The sequence below is a fragment of the Gracilinanus agilis genome, chromosome 5 (genome assembly GCF_016433145.1).
Source record: "Gracilinanus agilis isolate LMUSP501 chromosome 5, AgileGrace, whole genome shotgun sequence".
NCBI lineage: Eukaryota > Metazoa > Chordata > Mammalia > Didelphimorphia > Didelphidae > Gracilinanus > Gracilinanus agilis.
In genome coordinates this window covers 48,711,386-48,732,363 of record NC_058134.1, presented here as the reverse complement: position 1 = coordinate 48,732,363, position 20,978 = coordinate 48,711,386, and the positions used below count along the sequence as shown (strand labels likewise).

General features: G+C 42.5%; 3 protein-coding genes across 3 annotated transcripts in view; 2 read left to right on the top strand and 1 right to left on the bottom strand.

Annotated features, from left to right (window-relative positions):
* The window catches only part of CDK6 (cyclin dependent kinase 6), a 1,314,442-nt gene that overhangs the window by 923,108 nt on the left and 370,356 nt on the right, over nt 1-20,978 (bottom strand). The window lies entirely within an intron of this gene.
* GLB1 (galactosidase beta 1) overlaps nt 381-20,978 on the top strand; it is an 88,211-nt gene continuing 67,613 nt past the window's right edge. Inside the window, exon 1 of the mRNA XM_044678194.1 lies at nt 381-452. Coding sequence (XP_044534129.1) covers nt 381-452 — 72 coding nt within the window. The remainder of the gene's footprint in view (nt 453-20,978) is intronic.
* On the top strand, nt 5,953-7,315 carry TMPPE (transmembrane protein with metallophosphoesterase domain). Its single transcript, XM_044678755.1, has one exon. It carries the CDS (start codon nt 5,953-5,955, stop codon nt 7,288-7,290), a length of 1,338 nt encoding a protein of 445 aa, XP_044534690.1. The 3' UTR covers nt 7,291-7,315.

Sequence of the window (20,978 nt, the reverse complement as noted above, 5' to 3'; positions counted from 1 at the left end):
TCATGTCACATGACACATGTGCAGATCCCGGGCCTAAATTTACCTAATCTCCCCCCACCCCCCTCTCTTCCTGTTCCCCCCCCCCCCCGCCCCTCCTCCCAACTCTGGCCCCCTCTAGCTGCCAGCCCCAAGGCCAGCTGGGATGATGATGTAAGCACTGCCTATGGGGGCTGGGGGTATGTAAGCAGCGGTTCACTGGTCACCGGGCTAGAAGTAGGAGGCGGTGGTGACTCGGAGGAGGAGACTTCTGAGGAGGAGGAGGAGGAGAAGAAGGAGGAGAGGCCGGCTGGGGCTGAAGCCAGGGTGCAATCCCGACACTTCAGGCTTCTGTCCTGTTCACGCTACTGGGCTTGCGTGTGCCCTGGTTAGTTCCTGGCATGATGCCTCGCCGGGCGCTCTGGTGTTTGCTGCTACTGCAGCCGCTGTTGACAGCCGTGGAGCTCACACTGCAGGTAACTCGCTCCGGGGGTGGAGGCCAGGCTGGGGCCGGGGTGCCTGGGGCTGCACCAGCAGCTCCGGCCGCGTGGAGCTCCTGCCAGGCCAAGCCACCCTCCACGCCCCTTCCCGTATCTCCTCATCTGGTTTTTCCTCCGTGACCCCACGCGAAGGGGCAGTCGCGCCGTTTGTGCGTGGTTGGGCAGGACGTGGTGTTCCCCTACCGGGGATGTGTGGTAGACGTGTAGTGTTGGTGATTGCGTGGTGCCATCAGATTCTGGCTGGGTGCAGAGGGCTGGCATCTGCTGGCTGCTCCTGGAGGGAGACGGGCTGCTGGGGCTCCCAGGTGAGCTGCAAGCCGGGGCGGAGCTGCCTTCTCCTCCTTTACCCCTTCTTCCCCCAGACTCTGCGGCTTTTGTTTTCCCTCTACCCTTTCCTGCGCAGTGGCAGCCTTGGGGTGGGGGTGGGGAGGTGGAGGACGCTGCTCTTCCAAGCCTAGGGCCCGGGTCCGGGGCTTGGGTTGTTTCCCAGGGCAGAGCTTCCCCCGCCTCACCTCCAATTTCTTCCTTTTTAGGGGGCCAGGTGAGCTATCCAGCCAGGGGATGAGCTTATGGTGCGCATATTTACCGAGCTCAGTGCTGCCTTTTTATTTCTCTTTGTTGAAAAGATCGAGTCATTTCCTGGTTGCTAGCCGGGCTGGGTTAGAACGAGGAAGTGGGGGTCCTAGCATCTTGGCAGTCCGGAGCCTTGACTTTGGAACCTTGGCCGCCTTTGTAGAATTCGGAGGGAGGAAATCCCCTTCTCTCCGGCTTACGGAGTCAGCGCTGCCCAGCACCTTAGGCGCCATCTAGGTGAACCCCTCCTTTGACGGTTGGGGAAATTGAAATCTGGAGAAGCCCCGGAACTTGCCCACGGAGTGGTAGCCTATTCCCACCAGGGTCTGCTTTGGCTTAGCTTGGTTTCCTAATGGGCATTCCCCATCTTTGGCCTAGAAGTTTCCAAATAAGTACTTAAAGGTACTCAATACCCACCTCCAATTGGCCAGCTCGGGGCTGCCAGCTCTCAGGAACTGCTTGCGTGGTTTGAGCGGGACTTTTCAGTTGGGTGACCAGACGTGGGGAAGACCCACCGCTGGACACAGGCAGAGAATGCTGGGGTAGGGTGTGAGGGTCATTTCTGCTCCTGAAGTAGTCACGGGCCTGAGGGGGTGGGGGTGGGGGACAGAAGTCACCTTGAAAGCACCAGGCAGCAGCCTCCCCGGGCTGAGTCAACAGGTGGCGAGGAAGCCGCATCCTAGCGTGGGGATGGCTACAGAATGAAGGCTGGGGAGGATAGGGTCATCCACCCACCTCTTGCTCTGAGTAGAATGAGTGGATCCGAACTTATTTCTGGCGGGAAAATTTGGAGAAACTCCTTAGCTTGCAAGAAAGGGGATAACTTGTTTTTTATAAAGTGAAATGGAACGGAACAAAATTTCTCCCATTGATAATTCTTTAGGACACTTCTCATATGCTCTAAGAGGCACAGAACTCTTAAAAGCAGAGTCAGCGGCAGCGTTATTTTTTGCTTTTCCTTTTTTTTTTTTAAACCCTCACCTTCCGATCCAAGGCGAGGGCTAGGAAATGGGGGTTTGTGACTTGCTCGGTCACATAGCTAGGAAATATCTGAAGTCACATTTAAACCCACGACCTCCTGACTGGCTCTCCAAACTACTGAGCCCCGTTTTTATTTTTTTATTTTCTAATATATTTTTCTTTTGCTAAATATTAACCAACTCCATTTCAAATATTTTTAACATTTATTTTTTTTTTTTTAGAATCTTGAGTTCCAAATTCTCCCCTTCTCTTGCGTTCCTCCCTCATGCAATCAATGATGTTGATTATACAGGTAGCAGCATTATTGCTAAAATTTTTTTTAATTGAAAAAAACAACCCAGAAAATATTCAAGAATTATCTTTTGAGGCCGGAGGTTCTTAATTTGGGGTCTCTGGAGATTTGTAGAGAGGGCATCTACAAACTTGGATAAGAAAAAAAATTACATGTTCTCACCAACTTCTAACAGAAATTAAACAATTCCTTCAAAAATCTCATTGTGAGAAGGGGGTCCAGAGGCTTCACCAGAATGCCAAAGGGAAGGGTAATTTAGAAACTGGATATTTGCCTCACTGAAATCAAATGAGATTATAGTTATCAAAGTGTTTCTGGCACTGTAAATTTACGCAAACATTGATATGGATATATTTATAAAAGCATGTGCCTGGCATACATTTACATAAATATGTACACCTTTAATCATAATAGCATATGCCTAACACTAATTTATATAAATATATAAATTTTATATAGAAAATATAATGTGTGTATTATGTATTATATATTATATGTATGTATATGTATACACACACATACACATATATATATATATATACACACATATATCCCTTACCTTCCTTCTTAGAATCAATACTGTGAATTGGTTCCAAGTTAGAAAAGTGGTAAGGGCTAGACAATGGGGATTGAGTGACTTGCCCAGGATCACATAGCTAGAAGTATATGAGGCCAGATTTAAACCCAGGACCTCCCATGTCCAGGCCTAGCACTGTAAATATACATATGTATAAATATATTACATGTAGATATTTATAGAAGGATGTGCCCAGCACAGTAAATATGCATTTAATATATTAAAAAGCATGTGCCTAGTGCTATAAATATACATATATATACATTTATTTATAAAAGCATGTGCCTAGCACTGCAAATATGAAAATAATATAGATTTATAAAAGCAGATATCTGGTACTATTAATGTAAATATATTTATGAAAGCATGTAAATTTACTTATATATGCATATAATACCTGGCATTGTAAATTTACATATATAGTTATTTATAATAGTTTGTGCCTAAAACTATACATTTATATGTATAGTTTTATTAAAGCATGTAAATTTACTTATATGTATGAAGTTATTTATAATAGCTAGTGCCTAAAATCACACATTTATGTATTTATTAAAGCATGTAAATTTACTAAGATTTGCATACATTTATTTATAAAAATGTGTGCCTGGCTCTCGAGGTTTTTATATCTATAAAACCGTGTTTCTGGCCCTGTAAATTTATAGCTCTCTATACTATTTTTAAAAGAATGTGTTTGGCACTCTCAACATCCACGAATGCCTACATGTGTACACAGATATGCTTATTCCTTTTTCCTTGCCTCCACCAAGCCTCCAGCTCCTGGAGCAGGTCAGGAGCCTCCTGGAGGTCTTAGATTCCAAGGTGGGTTTGGAGGCCTGAGGGACAAGCCCAGTGATGCTATCTGCAAACTCCAGACTTTGAGGGTGGGTCATGTGAGGGCTGTGAGCTGGCTTCTTCTGCCTCTTAAATGTTCTTTTAATCACTTCTTTGGAGACTTAAATTATTAAAATATTCTGCTGTGGAATTATCTCTACCCCCCCAACACCCCCCCCCCCACACACACACATAATTTCTTATGATTTCAGCATAGAAAAATTTGAGCTAGATCTGTCCCTAGAACACTCTAGCTGACTTTAGGGAGATTATTTATCATTTAGAATTGAGGGGACCTCAGCTCATCAAATTCAAAATGTATTTTACATATGAGGAAACCGAGGCACAGTCAACCAACCTTTATTAAGCATCTACTCTATGCCAGGCACTTTGCTGGTAGGTGAGAGGCTATCCGAATTGCCTAAGTTGGACAGGTTATAAGACCATAGACTGAGAAGTGGAAAGGACCTTAGAAGTTGTCTGGGCCAGCCTCATTTTGTAGATGAGATTGAGACCCAGAGGAGTTAGCTGACTTGCTCAGTCACACAACTAGTATCAGGGGGAGATTTGAACCCAGGTCTTCCTGACTCCACACCTAACATCTTGTCCATTATACCAGTTAACTGATGATAGGTTTGAGATTTGGACTCCAAATTCGTGTTTTTTCCACTGCCCATAAGGGAAGATTATTATTATTATTATTATTATTATTATTATTATTATTATCATCATCATCATCATCATCATCATCATCATTATTATTACTTTAAACCCTTACTCTATCTTAGTAACAACTCTTTTAAGACAGAAGGACAAGGGACAGGCCACTGAGTTTAAATGACTTGCCATACATAGCTAGGAATATGTCTGAGATCACATTTGAACCCAGGTCCTCCTGACTCCACTCTATCCACTGTGCCACCTAGCTGCCCATAAGGGAAGAGGTTATAATTAAAGGGACCACTTGGGTTCAAACCATTTAGAACTTTCCTTAGACCACACTTTGTACCTTGAAGTGCCATAGAACCTTGTTTCCTTTTAGGCTATTCATCAGCTTTGAATTTTATTCAGACATAGTGGTAGAGGGAGATTTATTTATTTTAAGTTGACAAATCACTTTTCCCCACCAATATTTTTCCTTTCAACAACCCTATATGCCCTACAATTATCTCCATTTTACAGGTGTAAAGATTGAGGCTGAGAGCATAAGGGATTTGTCTAGGAGCATATAGGTGGTAAATAAATACCTGTGGGGTGATATTCGAAAAAATCAGGTTTTTCCTGATTTTTAAATTCAGCACTCTCTGCCTCAAGCTGCTAATGCCCCTCTCCACCAGTCACAAAAGGGTCTTTGAGCCTATTTCCATCCAGAGAGCACAGTGGTAGATGGAGAGATGGGGATAGTTCCATTTTGAAAATTTCATTCTAGTAGGTATCAAGAGTGCCTCTCACATTCACAGTCACTTGGACCAGCCTCTGTGTGTGTATGTGTGTGTGTGTGTGTGTGTGTGTGTGTGTGTGTGTGTGTCTGCTCATTTTTAATCATGAAGGCTTTTTTCTAATTTGTAAATCTTTTTTAAAATTTGCTTGCTTTTTCAATTGCATGTAGAGACAATTTTTAAAAACCGTTATCTTTTGTCTTAGAATCAATATTGTGTATTGGTTCCAAGGCAGAAGAGCAGTAAGAACTAGGCATTGGGGGGTTAAGAAACTCCTCTAGGGGTCACCCTGCTAGGTAATGGGGGATTCAGAGACTCAGCCAGGGTCACTGAGGCCAGATTTGAATCCTGGACCCCTTGCCTCTCTAGGCTTGGCTCTCAATCCACAGAGCCACCTAGCTGCCCCCTAGAAACAAATGTTGATAATTGTTTTCTGATATTTTAGGATTCAGATTTTCTCCCTTTTCTCCCCTACCTAGTCTGATAAAAGTTTATCCCACTCCTTTCAGATCATGAAGTCTGAAGTCTTACCAACTGCCTGCTGCCTCTCTTGGTTGGAGTTCAGGATTGGGGAGGGAAGGATTTGGGAAGATTTCCTATTGTGTAGAAGAAAGGGATGATACTTGAATTTTGAAAAATAGCTGACCCAGGTTCCTGGTTGCAGGCAAACAGGACCCGGAAACATCTTCCCAGCTGGACTCCTGCCTAAAGGACCTCCCACCTTAAGGGAAAATCAAAGGCGAGACAGATTTGGACATCTCTCCCTGGGGCATAGACACAATGATTGTCCTCAGACAGCTGTCCCTGGAAGCAAAGGCTGCCATGGCGGCAGCTGGAGTCTTCTTCTCCATGATGGTCTCCCGGACCTACCTGTCAGGGAACCTGGAGATTGGGGTGCGGCGCTTGCTGTTCAGGCTACAGCTTGCCCTCTTTGCCAACTCGCTCATGCTGATTGGTTCCTTGTATATCTGGAGGAGCACGGTCACCCCCCTGTACCGCTCCCCTGTTGTTGAGCGGGGCTGGTTCTGGCCCTGGAAGGTGGCCATCTTGACCTTCCTGGGCTTGGCCCACTCTAGCTTTTTCACCACGCTCTTTCTTGTGGCAGAGGAACCCTACCTGTTCTCCATGGCTGCCTACTCCAGCCTTGGGGCTTACATCATTATGATCTTCTTCCTTTTCATCCTGGGCTGCATGGAGCAGGGTTACCAGCTCTTGGCTTGGAGGAGCGGGAAGGTCAGCGGAAGCCTTGACAAGACCAGGAAGACGGTCCTGAAGCCCATCCTGGCCGTGGTGGTGACAGCTGTGCTGAGTGTGCTTGGGCTGCTCAACGCTGCCCAGCCTCCGGCGGTGAAGACCATCGAGGTACCCCTTCACCAGCTGCCTCCGTCCATGAACAGCCTGAAGGTCGTGCTCCTCTCGGACATCCACCTGGGCCCCACGGTGGGCAGGACCAAGATGGAGACGTTTGTACGGATGGTGGAGGCCCTGGAGCCAGACATCACCGTGATTGTGGGTGACCTCTCCGACTCGGAGGCCTCCTCCCTCAGGACGGCCGTGGAGCCCCTCGGAAGGCTGTATTCTCGCCTTGGCACCTACTTTGTCACAGGGAACCATGAATACTACACGTCCGATGTCAACAACTGGTTTGAGCTCCTGAAGTCCCTGAAAGTCCAGCCCCTCCATAACGAGAACGTGAAGATCACTGCCTCTGGGACCACCTCGGGGAAGAGCGGAGACAACTGGATCTGCTTGGCTGGGGTGGACGACATCGAGGCAGATATCTTGCATTACTCTGGCCACGGCATGGACCTGAGCAAAGCCTTGAGTGACTGTACCCCTGAGCATGCCACCATCTTGTTGGCTCACCAGCCCTTGGCTGCCAAGTGGGCCCTTCAGGCCAGGCCAGACATCAACTTGATCCTTTCTGGCCATACCCACGGTGGGCAGATCTTCCCGCTGAATGTGGGCGCTTACTTGTTGAATCCCTTCTTTGCTGGACTTTACAAAGTGGGACAGAGTACCTTTGTCTATGTCAGTCCCGGGACAGCCTATTATGGGATTCCAATGAGACTGGGGAGCCGGGCAGAAATTACAGAGATCATCCTTCGCTCTCCCTGAACATACAGCCTTGTCCTCGGCTTCTCTGCCCTAACCCCATCCTCCCATCCCCAATTCAGAGCATTTGGTCTGCCTTAACCTGTGCTGATCTACCCCCTTTGACCTTGCAAATAGGCAGTGGGCTACTAGCTCATTTGGAATTTATAATGAGTATGACGTAAAGAAATTAGGATTTTAATTTTTTTCTGTTAAGCGGGAAGGGGCAGGTTTGTTAAATATTTATGGGAGAAAGTCCACTTCCCCCCCTATTTGCAAGGCTGGTAATATCATTTAATTTATATTTTGAGATTTGTTAAATTTGAAGAAGCTGTTTTTTAGGGCAGAAGGCTCCCCCCCCCCCCAGGGCCTTTTTTAGAAAGATTTAGTGGGAAGGTATTGGTTGGGCCAAAGAAGAAAGAAATGATCTCCCTTTCCCGTTCTATCCATCTTTCTATTAGCCCCTCTGGAAACGCACCCTCATCTAATACAAAGAACAAAATCTTGGCTTCCAGTTTTCTGTTAAAATGCTGACAGAATCAAAGTCTGCCAGATAGATAAAGATTGCAAAATCTTCCAGAGCACTCCACTAAACTAATTAACTAATTAAGCCACCTGTCCTTCTTGCTATGTCACCCAATTGACCCTTATCCTTTGAGCTTTTGAAGAAAATAGAGCCTTGAGTGCTACAATTGAAGTCTGTAATAATGTTGAAACATTTGTATAGCACTTAGAGTTCTCTAGTGGTTTGGCATACCTTTCATGGCAAGACTGGGTGAATGGTAGTTCCCCGTTTAATAATGGGACCTACTTTCCAAGATTGGTTCTTTGTAATGCACTTTGCAAACCTTAAAGCACTATATACATATTATTATTGTTTTGCAGAAGAGGAGACTCAGAGCCAGAGAGGTTCAGTTGACTCCCACAAGGTCCCATTACTGGAAAATAGAGGCACGATGTAAGAACTCGGGTATATTGACTGATAGTGCTAGTCTCTTTCCTTGATTCCAAGCTTCTTTGAGCCAGCTGACTGATTTCTATGCAGGATTAGTATTTGATTTTTGAATTGACCAGAGTGGAGATTAGGGCTTCCTTCTCGGGGGGCACCTTTTAGCATTACTGGCACACTGATTTATTTTGCCACAGGTTAAATATTCCATCAGTTCAAGGGTCCAGGAATTGGGGTTGGGAAAGAAATCTAGTTTCTCAGGGACATGGCCAGCTCTGGAAGGTGAAAGATTTTTTCCTTCCTTATTCTCACTCAGCTTCCCAATGCTTATTGAGTCAAGACTTGAATTTTGTTGTTAGCCATTAAGTAAGTATTTCTAGGAATATGAATTCTAAGAATTCTTAAGATCCTAATTCGAAGCCAGAAGGGACCTTAGAAACTGTCTAGTCCAGTTCTTTTATTTTACAGATGAAGAAACAGGTCCAGGGAAGTTAACTATCAGAGGTAGCATTTGAACCCAAGACCTTGGACTCTAAATCCAGTGCTCTATCCTTAGTTTCTATCCTGGGTATAAAGAGTGCTCCCCAGTTCTCTCTCTGAACAATTCTGTGCCCACCCACATTAGCCTCTTGTGCCCAGTATGGTCTTCAGTTGATTTGATGCCATCTAAATGGTAGCAACTCTCCCTTCCATTTGTGGAAGGGTGAAAGAGGGCAGTCTTGAACTTGGAAGAGCCAGCGTTTCAGTGACTTCTGCTGAGTGGGCCTTTGCCAGTACCTACCTTTTCAGGGAACAGGAAGACTAATAGTAAGAGTGCTGGGTGGGCTAGATAGCTGGATACCTGATGATTATCTGTTACAGAGGTGGTAGGAGGTAGGGCTTGAGGCATGGGCTCCATTGGCCCTGGGCGTCTCATTAGGAACGGAGGACTGAACTTTGGTCAGCAAAGAACTCTTCTAGGGTTATATTGAATGAACAGCCTGGGGATTTTCACTTACTCATTTGTTTTCCTGTAGCTTCAAAGGGATTGGCCCCTTGACCAGGACCGTAGAAATTTACCACTAATTGCATGTGCTTCTGAATGGAAATATCAAACATGTTTTCCAAAACCCAGGATCATTCCTTGAATGTCTTAAGATTAGATTTCAGGTACATCAAGGAATATTGGGCATCTTCTACTGAGGAGAATGTGCAACTCTCCATGTTCTGAATAATGTTACTTGCAGGGATAAAAATACTATTTGAGTTAGTTTATTGTTTGTGGCTTTGTTTTTTGATATCTTTCTTGGCCTTTGCTAACTTGCCTCAGTCTGAAAAGCTTATTTTCTTAACAGAAGGTCATAGATTTTGAGCCAGAAGAGACCTCAGGACATCTCGACCAATTCTTCTACTTTTGAAAGAGGAGAAAACTTAAGCTTATCAGGATGAAATGACTTGCCCAGAGTGAGAGAGCCAAGATTCCAAACCCAGATATTCAGGCTTCCAATGCCACAGAAAGGGCTCCCCTTTCCCCCTTTCCCTATTCTCTCATCTTCCTCCGGTTACAGTATCACAGTTGGAAAGAGGTATGACCTACAAGAATGTTTCCCAACTTTAAATATCCTGGGTGGGGCAGCTAGGTGGCTCAGTGGATTGAGAGCCAGTTCTAGAGACAGGAGGTCCTAGGTTCAAATCTGGTCTCAAACACTTCCCAGCTGTGTGACCCTAGGCAAGTCACTTTTTTGACCCCCATTGCCTAGCCCTTACCACTCTTCTGCCTTAGAACCAATACACAGTATTCTAAGATGGAAGGCAAGGGTTTAAAAAATACACTAATATATGTATGTATATGTATTTTCTGGGCACCAGGAATGCTCCCCACTAGACCATTCAGTCCTCTGTGGTGTTTGGGCTCTCAGCAGCTGGGCAGGGTAGAGGAGAGTGAAGACCAAGAGAGGTGGACAAAGGAGAGGACAGAAACCAGAACTGAAAAGAAATCTGAAGCTAGTTTGGGAAAGAGCATCACGTTAGCAGAAGGAAGTGTTTCATGTCTATGGATTTCAGAAAGTGCATAATATTGGTAGGAAGAGTTTTGAGGACCAATGAAGAGTTGCCCAAGAATCAGGCTGGAAAAGATAGAAAAGACTACTGACCTCCAGGTAGGGTACCAACTGTGGCCTCCTGGTAGTAATAGAACATCAGACTGGGAGCCAGATATTAGAGGATGTTCAGTTTATTGAATCCAGTGAAGGAATCCTTTAAAGGTATTTACAGTGTTAAATTACTACAACTAGATGCTTTTCCTTCTGCTAGCCTGAGATGCCTGGCTTATAGTAGGTGCTGTGAATTAATTAATGGGTAGCTAGGTGGTGTAGTAGACAGAGTACCAGGCCTAGAGTCAAAAAGACCAGAGTTCAAATCTGACACTTAAATAGCTGTGTGATTCTGGGCAAGTCCCTTAGCCTTATTTGCCTCAGTTTCCTCATCTGTAAAATGAGCTGGAGAAAGAAATGGCAAACCATTCCAGTATCTTTGCCAAGAAAACCCCAGATGGGGTCACAGAGTTGGACATGGGACTGAAATGACTGAACAACAATAAATCAGTTGATCCATCTTGGCTGTCATCTTTCAAATGTCTAAAATGATAGAATATTCCCTTGTGTGCTTAGCACTAAAAATGTTTATGCGTAGGATAAACTCAACCCTTCTTATGTCCTTACAGAATTCACTATTTAAAATGGAGATTGAATCTACATAAGGATGCATATAATACATATAAGTGATAATACATATATTCAGCTAGAAATAAATATATCCATGTGAGTTTTCCTATATTGAAGATATTTATAACTTTCATGGAATTCTAGATCTAGAAAAGGCCTTTGGCATGATCTAGTTTCAGAATTCTCATCACCATAAATTTTGATAGTATTGACACCACGCAATGTTCTTTTATATATAACCTCCTGTGTTGTCCTTTTCCAAGCATGAGTGACTCAATCTCTTTTAGGAGTGCTCAATTAATTGTGCCTCTTTAGGAATAGCTGCTAGTTGCTGAAGTATTCTTGAATCGGGGGCAGCTAGGTGGCTCAATGAATTGAGAGCATGGCCTAGAGATAGGAGGTCCTGGGTCCATATCTGGCTTCTCAGCTGTATGATCCTGGGCAAGTCATTTAGCTTCCATTGCATAACCCTTACCACTCTTCTTGGAACCAATACACAGTTTTGATTATAGGTTGGAAGGTGAAGGTTTAAAAAAAGAAAAAGTATTCTTGAATCATAGAATTTTACAATGGGAAGAGCACAGGGATCTTATAGTCTAACCCAGTGGTTCCCAGACTTTTTTGGCCTACCGCCCCTTTTCCAGAAAAAATATTACTTAACATCCCTTGTAACATACTATCACTGCCCCCTTACAGTTATTCACTGCCCCCAAATGCACCTGTGGCTATCACCGCCCCCCTCGCTGTAGCACCCACCAGGAGGCAGTGGTGCCCACTTTGGGAATCACTGGTCTAACCCATAGTTGAGGAGGGTTCTTCTCTACAGTGTTTAGGACAAGAGGTCATGCTAATTCCAGTAGTCAACCCAACTTCATTTAAAAAAAATAAAAACATGATTTTTTTTGAGTTCCAAATTCTTTGCCTTTCTCTAGTCTTTCCCTGACTTTTTGAAAAAGCAAGCAATATGATACCTGATGCATGTGAAATCATGCAAAACATATTTCCATAAGACTCACTCTTTCCCAAACCTTCTTGCCATCTGACTTATACAAGATCAACAGAAAGTGAGGGATATCTGGTCTAACCCATACTTGAATGAGAATTCATTCTCTGTCATACCCATATTGCAAAGTAGTCTTATCTGACAAGTAGTCAGGAAACCTTCTCTTGGAGACCTAGTGAAGAGGAACTCATTATCTCCCAAGACAGCCTTTTGGGATGACGCTCTATAATTCTCAATGTTAGAGAGCTACAATTTCCATCCATGGATAGATGCTGGTTCTGCCTTCTGGGACCAAGTAGAATTAGTCCAAACCCCTTCCACATCACAGTTTTCAGATACTTGAAGATGGCTCTCATTCCCTTTACCCAAACCCTCCGTTTGAATACATGCAGCTGTGACATTACTGGAGCTCTCTAACCTCGGCCTTGTTCCTCATTACTTACTGACTTTTGTTCTTTTCCTCCCAAAAGGAGAAACATCTCCCCATTTTCTTTAATTTTGCCGCCTCTTGTCCTCATTGAGTAATTTCCTCTTTTATGGTATTGACCTTTGGTTCTGGATTTAATCAGTTTATTATCCCTCCAATAATTTCTCCAGAAGACTTTTTTTGGCAATCATCCCTTCTATTGCAGGGAGCCTCTGAACTATTTTCTCCTTTGTTTTTTTACAGCATTTTGTAATTCCTCTTAGTAATTTGCCATTATCAGTTTCATACCCTTACAGAAAAGAGGTATAATGGGAGTTGGGGGCAATCTTTGCAAGCCCTTGTCAATTTTCTATCCATCATAGATCTAGACCTCATTTTCCTCTGGGGAATGCAGAAGCTGAATTAACTGGTCATTTCCAAGGTCCCTCCCAGACCTAGATTCTCTACAGCCAGTGCCATTTGGGATCTACTGTCAAGGAACCATGGGCAGCTAGGTGGCATAGTGATGTGCTGGGTCTAGAGTCAGGAAGATTCATCTTTCTCATTTAAAATCTGGTCTCATGATTACTAGCTTTGACTCTGGACAAGTCCCTTAACCCTGTTTGCCTCAGTTTCTCATCTGTAAAATAAGCTGGAGAGGGAAATGGCAAACTATTCCCCTTTCTTTGCCAAGAAAACCCTAAGTGGGGTCATGAAGAATTGGACATGACTGAAAACAACTGAACAACAACAAATCAAGGAACCACCTTTTGTTTCTCTGCAGTTTTCTTTTTTTTTCCTTCTTTCTTTATATACAGTTTCAGAGAATGCAGGTGACTCAGAAGTCCCATCAGCCATTTTTTCCATTAGTCCCCCTTGCCTGTACTTAGCATGTTCAGTCTGATGGCACCTCCATTTGGTCTTTACAAATGAACGGAGTAGAGACGAGAGTGTGGCCCTATATAGGAGGGTCTACTTCTGACTACAGGAATGTCTAACATGAACTCCTTTCCAGAAGAGGGCTCATGGGGGAAAGGAGTGGTTATAGGGTCATTCATCTGGAGCCAGAAGGGACCTCAGGGGCCATCTAGTTCAGTCTCTTTATCTTAACAGAAGTGGAAACAGGTTAAAAAACTCAATTTTTTCAGATATTTTTTCACACAAATAATTTTTCAGAGTGAGAATTGAACCCATATCCATCTTTTGACTCCCCAATCCTTAATTTTAATGCCTTCCCTTTGAGACTTCCCCTGGCTTCCCTTGGCTATATCTTGTTTGTACATAGTTATGTGCACGTCTCCCCCTGTTAGGTCAGAGTCCCTGCTCTCAGTCTTTCTTCTTTTCCCTGGCACATATTATGATGCTTGGCACATAGTAGGTACCTAACAAATGCTTGCTGCTCAGACTGACTCTAGGCAATGCTCTTTCTCCTATACTAGACTACTTGGCTTCACTGTGAAGAGGTCTTTGGGACCACCTGACCAACCTCAATGGATTCGAACTCCTTGGGAAACCCATTTCCAATTCCAAGGAAATTTCCTATCTTACTATGTGGAGTATTAATTAGGACGGGGCTGAGACTAGACAAGCCAAATATCAAAATGTTCATAACCAGCATGTCTACCAGTAGGTGGCGGTGTTTTGTAGTGAATGGAGCTCTGTGCTTGGAATCTGAGCACTTGGGTTTAAATTCCATCTCTGTTACCGGCTATTCTGTGACTCCAGTTTCCTTATCTGTGAAGCGGGAATAACAGGAGAGACTAACTCCTCTAGGGTTGTGAGGATCAAGCGAGATGATGTATGCAACACACTTTGCAAACCTCAAAAAGGCTCTCTATAAATGTAAACCATTACTAGGCGATGGATTTTTGACCATTGTAACCTGTGAAATAGAGCTCTTCTCAGAGCTCTCTATTTTGCCCAGGTTCTCTCTCTATCAGCATTTAGTGAGTTCCTGCTGTGTAAGTATTCTGGGGAGGAAAAGGTCACAAAGAAAAAAAAAGACCGGCCCTGCCTGTCCTCAAGGAACTTTCATTCTAAAGGCTTTCCTAAAACCTTGCTGCTGAGGGAATCATATGAGGGACACTTAGGAAGTCCCAAGGCCATGGGGAAGGCTTAGAACCAGTATGCAATTGTGGAATTTGAGGATGGCATGGCCCAGATCCCTCAGTTCCTAACCACAATTCTTATGATATGACATGAAGCCAAAGCTGCTATCAACATTGTTTTTACATGCTCTATAAGATATCTCTTGGGATTATATTGCACTGTAAACTGTCCACTTCCTATTCCTTTCTCCTAATCCAAAAATGTGCAAAAATAATGTAACTAGGGGAAAACTGGGTGGCTCAGTAGATAGAGAACCAGGTTTGGAGTCAGGAGGTCCTGGGTTCAAATGTGACCTTAGACTCTTCCTAAATGTGTGACCCTGGAAAAGTCACTTAAGTCTGATGGCCTAGCTCTTACCACTCTTCTGCCCTGGAACCAATACTTAGTGTCACTCCTAAGTCAGAAGGTAAGGGTTTTTTTGTTGTTGTTGTTTTTTTTTTTAAGGAAAAAAAGAGGGAAAAAATGATGTAATAAGAACTAGGTTTACTGCTGAGGTTAGGAAAAGAGGGAATCTTCAGACATCCTTCATATGAAATGAACAATATGTACAATGTTTTGGGAAGGAATTGCTCTCAATGACCACTGGAACATTTCAATAGGAGAGATAACTCTGAAAAAGACAAGAGCAGTTACTAGGCACTTATGTCTGTTTACTCTGAGTTTCTCATCTCTGTTCCCTTAAGCAATATTTGTATTATGTCCATGTAGGGGATGGTGGTGGGGGCTGTGGTATGTATGTATTTTGCTTTACATTAAATTATTTTTGTAGTTAACAAGTTTTCCTAACAAGATCACCTAAGCTGCAACACTGGTATCTCAGCAACACCCATATGCTGCATTCTGATTATGAAATAAAAATGTAACACTTGGATCATTTCTGTGCCTGTGCCAATTAATTTATTAAGTAAATATTTGGATGTAGGGCAAGCAATTTGCAAGGGAATGTTCTATTGTCCCATGGTCTAAATTATTTCTGACCATTGCAACCATTTTTTTTCACCAGTAATCCAGACTTGGAGCATAGGTCATTTTCTAAAAAACCCTAACCTTGCATATTAGAATCAATATTTTATAATGCTTATGAGGCAGAAGAGAAATAAGGGCTAGCCAGTGAGGGTTAAGTGACTTGTCCAAGATCACATAGTATGGGACTTATTTTTAAGGTTCTTTCTCCATTCATTGCTAACAGGAGCGCTAGGCATGTGGTATGATCAATACTATTCTGTACTGAGATCTGGCTTCAAACTTTGCCACAGGTGCTATGTGTCCTTGGCTAGTCATTTAACCCATCAGCCTCTATTTCTTCTGTGAAATGGGTATGATAACCCCTATCTTATAGGGTTGTTAAAGATTTTGTGAACTGTACTATACAAATATGAACTATTGTATTATTTTGAGATCTTTTACATCTGTCCCTCACTCTCCCTATTGCTAATACCCTAGGCTCTAAGCATTTATCATTTCCTACCTAGATTATTTTAATTGCATCTTCATTAATCTCCTCTTTCCATCCTCTCGTTCAGCAGATTAATTTTATCTCCAGAGGCCCAGCTTTCATTATCTTTTATTCCAAAATAAATAGCTCCCTATCAATAAGCAGCAGATTCCTCTACCTGGCATTCAGACGCCTTCCCTTTCTCATCTTCTCCTGCAAACTAGCAAAACTTTTCATTCCAGTCTCAGTAGTGGAAACTCTTCTCCCTGCCCCTTCTATATGGGCTCCTGCTCATTTCTCAAACACACTTTACTCCCATTCCCACCTGGAATTCATTTCCCTGGACCCCTTCGGCCAAATATTGCTCATCTTAAATTCCTTGGACAAAGAATAATGGACATTTTGGGTAATTTTTTGTGGTTAAAGAAGATTTATAGATGTTAGCTCAGTTGATCCTTAGAGCAGTTTGGAGGGAGCTGGTAAAAGCATTATCCTCATTTTTCTACCATCCACTCCTGGGTGGATGTACTTTTTGTGCCATGCTTTCTTAATGTGACCACTCTGAGAAAATCTCCTTTGGGCTTCAGTTTCCTTATTTGTCAGATGAGGTGGTTAGATTAGCTGGAACCCTTTGGGGAGTTTGGTCCCATGGACCCCTTCTTAGAAAAATGTTTTTAGATGTATATAATAAAATATAGGGGTACAGAGGAAACCAGGGACTTTGAAATTCATTTATCAAAATATTTTTTAAAACAAGTTCATGGGTAGCACAGCTTTAACCTACTGTCATCAAGGAAGAGATAACAGGTATAATTTGTCTCATTTAGGAGTCCTACTGGGTTCAAATCTGGCCTCAGATACTTCCTTGCTGTGTGACCCTGGACAAGTCACTTAGCCCCCATTATTACCTCCCCCCTATTGCTTTTCTGCCTTGGAACCAAAATACAATATTGATCCTAAATTTTTTTTTATTATTTATTATTGATCCTAAAGGTTTTTATTTAATCATACATCTAGGGTCAGCTAGGTAGCACAGAAGAGAGTATCAGGTCTGGAAAAGGGAGGTCTTGGCTTCAGATGCTTCCTAGCTGAACAATCACTTAATCACAATAGCTTAGCCCTTACTGCTCTTCTGTCCTAGAATCCAGATGATTCTAGAAAGGTGTAAGGGGTTAAAAAAAAATTAGGGTTTAAAAAATTTCTTAACTCCATCCCTTAACATAAGAATGTTTGGTTTAGTCCGGACCTTTTATTTTATAGTTTGGGAAAGAGGTCTTGAGAGGGAGAATAACCTGCCCTAGGTCACACAACTAGTGAACGGAAGCCTTCCGACTGCTTCTGGATGCTGCCAGTTCAGAGTAACTGGACTCCAGTGTTACTTATTTGTGGACACAGTAACTCATTTGATACTTAGCAGTATACTGTCTCGAGTTTTGTAACTTTAATGGGTGGAGGAAGTCCTTTCTTCCCGTATAATGTATAAGCACTCCGAAATCAGGAGTCACATCTTATACTTTATCTCTCTCTCTCTCTTCCTCCCACCTCCCTAACACCCTCTCCCCCTCCTTCTAGAATGAGCTGGAAAAGAAAATGCCAAAACTCTCTAATACCTTTGCCAAGAAAACTCCAAATGGGGTCATGAAGAGTCAGATAGGACTGAAAAATGACTTAACAACAAAAGGTAGCTGCATAGATCATTCTAGATATAAGTGAAAGTAAAAGTAAAAAAGTAAGAATGGGAGCCCAGGTCTCCAGATTTCCCACTCTCCCCATTTTTCTCCTTCACTGTGTTTCTAGAAGAAGCACCCTAGTGCAGCTTAGTCTTTTCCGTTCTAGCATTCCCATTCTAGTTCTTTTTCTCATCTCAGTTGAGCACATATAACTTTCATTGACCCTTTCTAGCCAACCAAATTTTGATCGTCAGAGACACCATTTATTCCCTCCTTGTTCCCAACAGCCCTTGTGGTATTTCCTAGAAATTTTAGACATCTAGAAGTGTGTCTTCAAATAATAAGATTTAGGGAATATGAGAAGTCGCTTTGGCCTCTCCAGGGCAGCTTCATGAGGTCCTTCAGAGTTTCCCAGAGCAAAGCTGTGCTTGTCGGGTCCATGATTTTGAGGAACAGAGACAAACGCCAAGACTCATTTGCTCTTATTGATCGGAAACATACCAAGTACTGGTGGACATAGTCATTCGGGAAGGACAAAGAAGACATCTACATTCTACTGCATTGTGACCCCATGGTTTGCCAGACTTGGGAAAATTAAAGCCACTCCCATCCAGGCTCAACAAGACCTGCAGGTAGCCTGTGGCAATATGATTTTATAAGGAGGTCCAGAAAGGAATTTAGCATCTCCAAATCCACCAATCTGAGTTTAAGCAAGCCCCACTAGTCGTTTTGATTAAAATCATGAAATCATATAAGGGAAGGATAGAATTGTTTTGCTGCAGTTAGAGGTTACACGTGGGTGCATTCATTGATTCCCTGTTTGAGTCTTCATGTCACCTACTGAGGGCAGAAGCCCAGGCTAATCAGCCTGCAATATGGCTAATAATATGGAAATGGCTAATATGGAAAAAATCCTGCCAGTTATAAGTTATATTGATGCCTCTGGTTACAGTGAAGTATCCCTGACTTTGAAGCCAAGCCATATAGGTCTGAATTCTGCTTATTAAGTTCCCTTAATACCTGTGTGACCTTGGGCAAGTCACTAAACCTTTATTTGATACATAAGATGTGCTATGAGGCTAATTTGAAAGTAATTTATCTGACATCTAGTCTTAATGCTACTCCTGAGTTCAAGTCTGGCCTCATATAAATGTACTAGTTGTGTGACCCTGGGCAAGTCACTTAACCCTCTTTCTTCAGTTTCCTGATCTATAAAATAAGCTAGAAAAGAAAATGTCAAATCACTCCTGTTATTTCTGTCAAGAAAATTGCAAATGGGGTCATGAAGAGTTGGACCTGACTGAAAAAGGGAATGTACAGGAGCATGTGCTCTGGTTGTGGCCAAAGGCTCGGAGAAATAAAGTTATTTTGCACTTCTTTGGAAAGTCCTAAAAGCATCCCAGGGATAATCCCAAATGGTAGAACCCTCCTATTTAATAAAAGCAAGAATAAGTTAGAATCATTGCCTTTTGTCCATGTTTTCAGACTCTTCCTTTCTGTCTCACTGGCCATTCTTGGCATAAGCACAGATGCTGAGAACGTCATCTGGTCTGTTCTCTGTGGGATACAGCTGCCAAGAAAGTTAAGCTGATGCTAGCCTGCAGTTAAGAAGTGTAATTGATCGTGTTTAGTTTACTATATTTTAGGTGCCAAACAAATTTAACATTAAATTTATTATTCATTAGTTCAGTTTTATACGCAGACCTCTTTCTTTGTATATGGGAATGTTGATTTTTCTTGATGTTTAAATTTATTTTATTTTATTCTTTCTTTTTCATTTTCATTTTTATTTTGAATATTTTCCCATATTTACATGTTTCATGTTCTTTCCCTCTCCCCAAACCCCTTTGTTATTTTAAAGGGGGAAAATATTTTATTTTTTAAAAAATTTATTTAATTGAATTAGTATATTTTTCCATGGTTACATGATTCATGTTTTTCCTTCCCCTCTTCCCTCCCCTCTCCAAAACCTTATTTCCATATTATTACTATTTGCAATAGAGTGATCATTTAGAGTCTACATCCCCAATCATAACCTCATCAAACCACGTGATCAATCATATGTTTTTCTTCTGCGTTTCTCCTCCCACAGTTCTTCCTCTGAATGTGGCTAGTTTTCTTTCCCATAAGTCCCTCAGAATTGTTCTGGATCATTGCACTGCTGCTAGTAGAGAAGTCCATTACATTTGATTGTGCTGCAGTGAATCCATCTCTGTATAATATTTTCAATTCCTGGAGGTCATTGCAGTTCACGTGGAATTCCTCCAGTTCATTATTCTAAAGGGGGAAAATTTTAAGGAAATGTGGCTTCTAAGAATAGAAAGGCAATCATTTTCCTGAACTCTTTTCCTGGCATCCTGTTCTGGTTGCGGGGGGGTGGGGGTGTGCTGTAATTTAGGAAGGGCATGGACAAGCTTCTAGAAGAAGATTCCCAGCCCTGGTGAAGGGTCTTGGTTTTATGCCCTATGAAAATTGAATAGAAGAACTGGTGAGAAGAAGAGGAATAGGGCTTCTGTAGGAGGACCTGGGTTCTTCTGGAGTTCTCCCTCCTTTTGAAGCAAAGGCTGGCTGACATTGGTTAACAGGTCATAGAAGGGATTCTTGTTCAAGTATGGAGTAGGCTAGAATTGAGAGGTTTATAACCTCTGCTCTGTGAATTTTCAAAAGATAAAATATATTCTTTGAGGATTTCAGTAAATGAGTTTTCTTGGTAACATTCATGTATTTTATGCTGAGCACTTAAAAACATTGACCAAATATTCAAAGGAGTCCAGGACTCAAACTCTAACCCCCCCCCCCCCCCCCCCCCAAAAAAAAAACAACAAAAAACAAAACAAGCAAACAAATGAACAAAAACTCTTAGACTCTTGGTGGTTTCTAAGATTCCAGGATTCTGCCTTTTTCCACTAGAGGACAGTGGTGCCTTAACTGTATTTCTTCGGTTTGTCGTTTCAAGGGAGGCTCACTGGATATATCTCACTTCCTTTTCGTCATTTTCTCCTTGTGTCATAAGTGTGACTCGGACAGCTACTTTGTAGAGCCTTTCAGAGGGGGAAGTTCCAGAGAGCCAGCTGTGTTTACATGTGGTTTATCTTAGGATTTGGAGCTGGAAGGGACCTTAAAGAGATCACCTACTTCATTTTCTTCCTTTTAGAGATGAAGAAATAGAGGATTTGAGTTCAAATCCTACCTTTGAGACACTGGGCAAGTTACTTAACCTTTGTGAGCCTCAGTTCCCCTTCTTCACAATAAGAGGATCAAACTAAAATCTAGTCACACTTAAATAGAAACAGATCCTAAAGGCAGTACATCAACTTATAAAATACAATTAAAATGATGTCATACTGTATTTAAAAAATTTTTTTGGTTAAATATTGCCTAATCCAGTTCTTTTCATTTAGTATTTGAAGTCCCTTTTAACAGTAAATCTTGGATCCT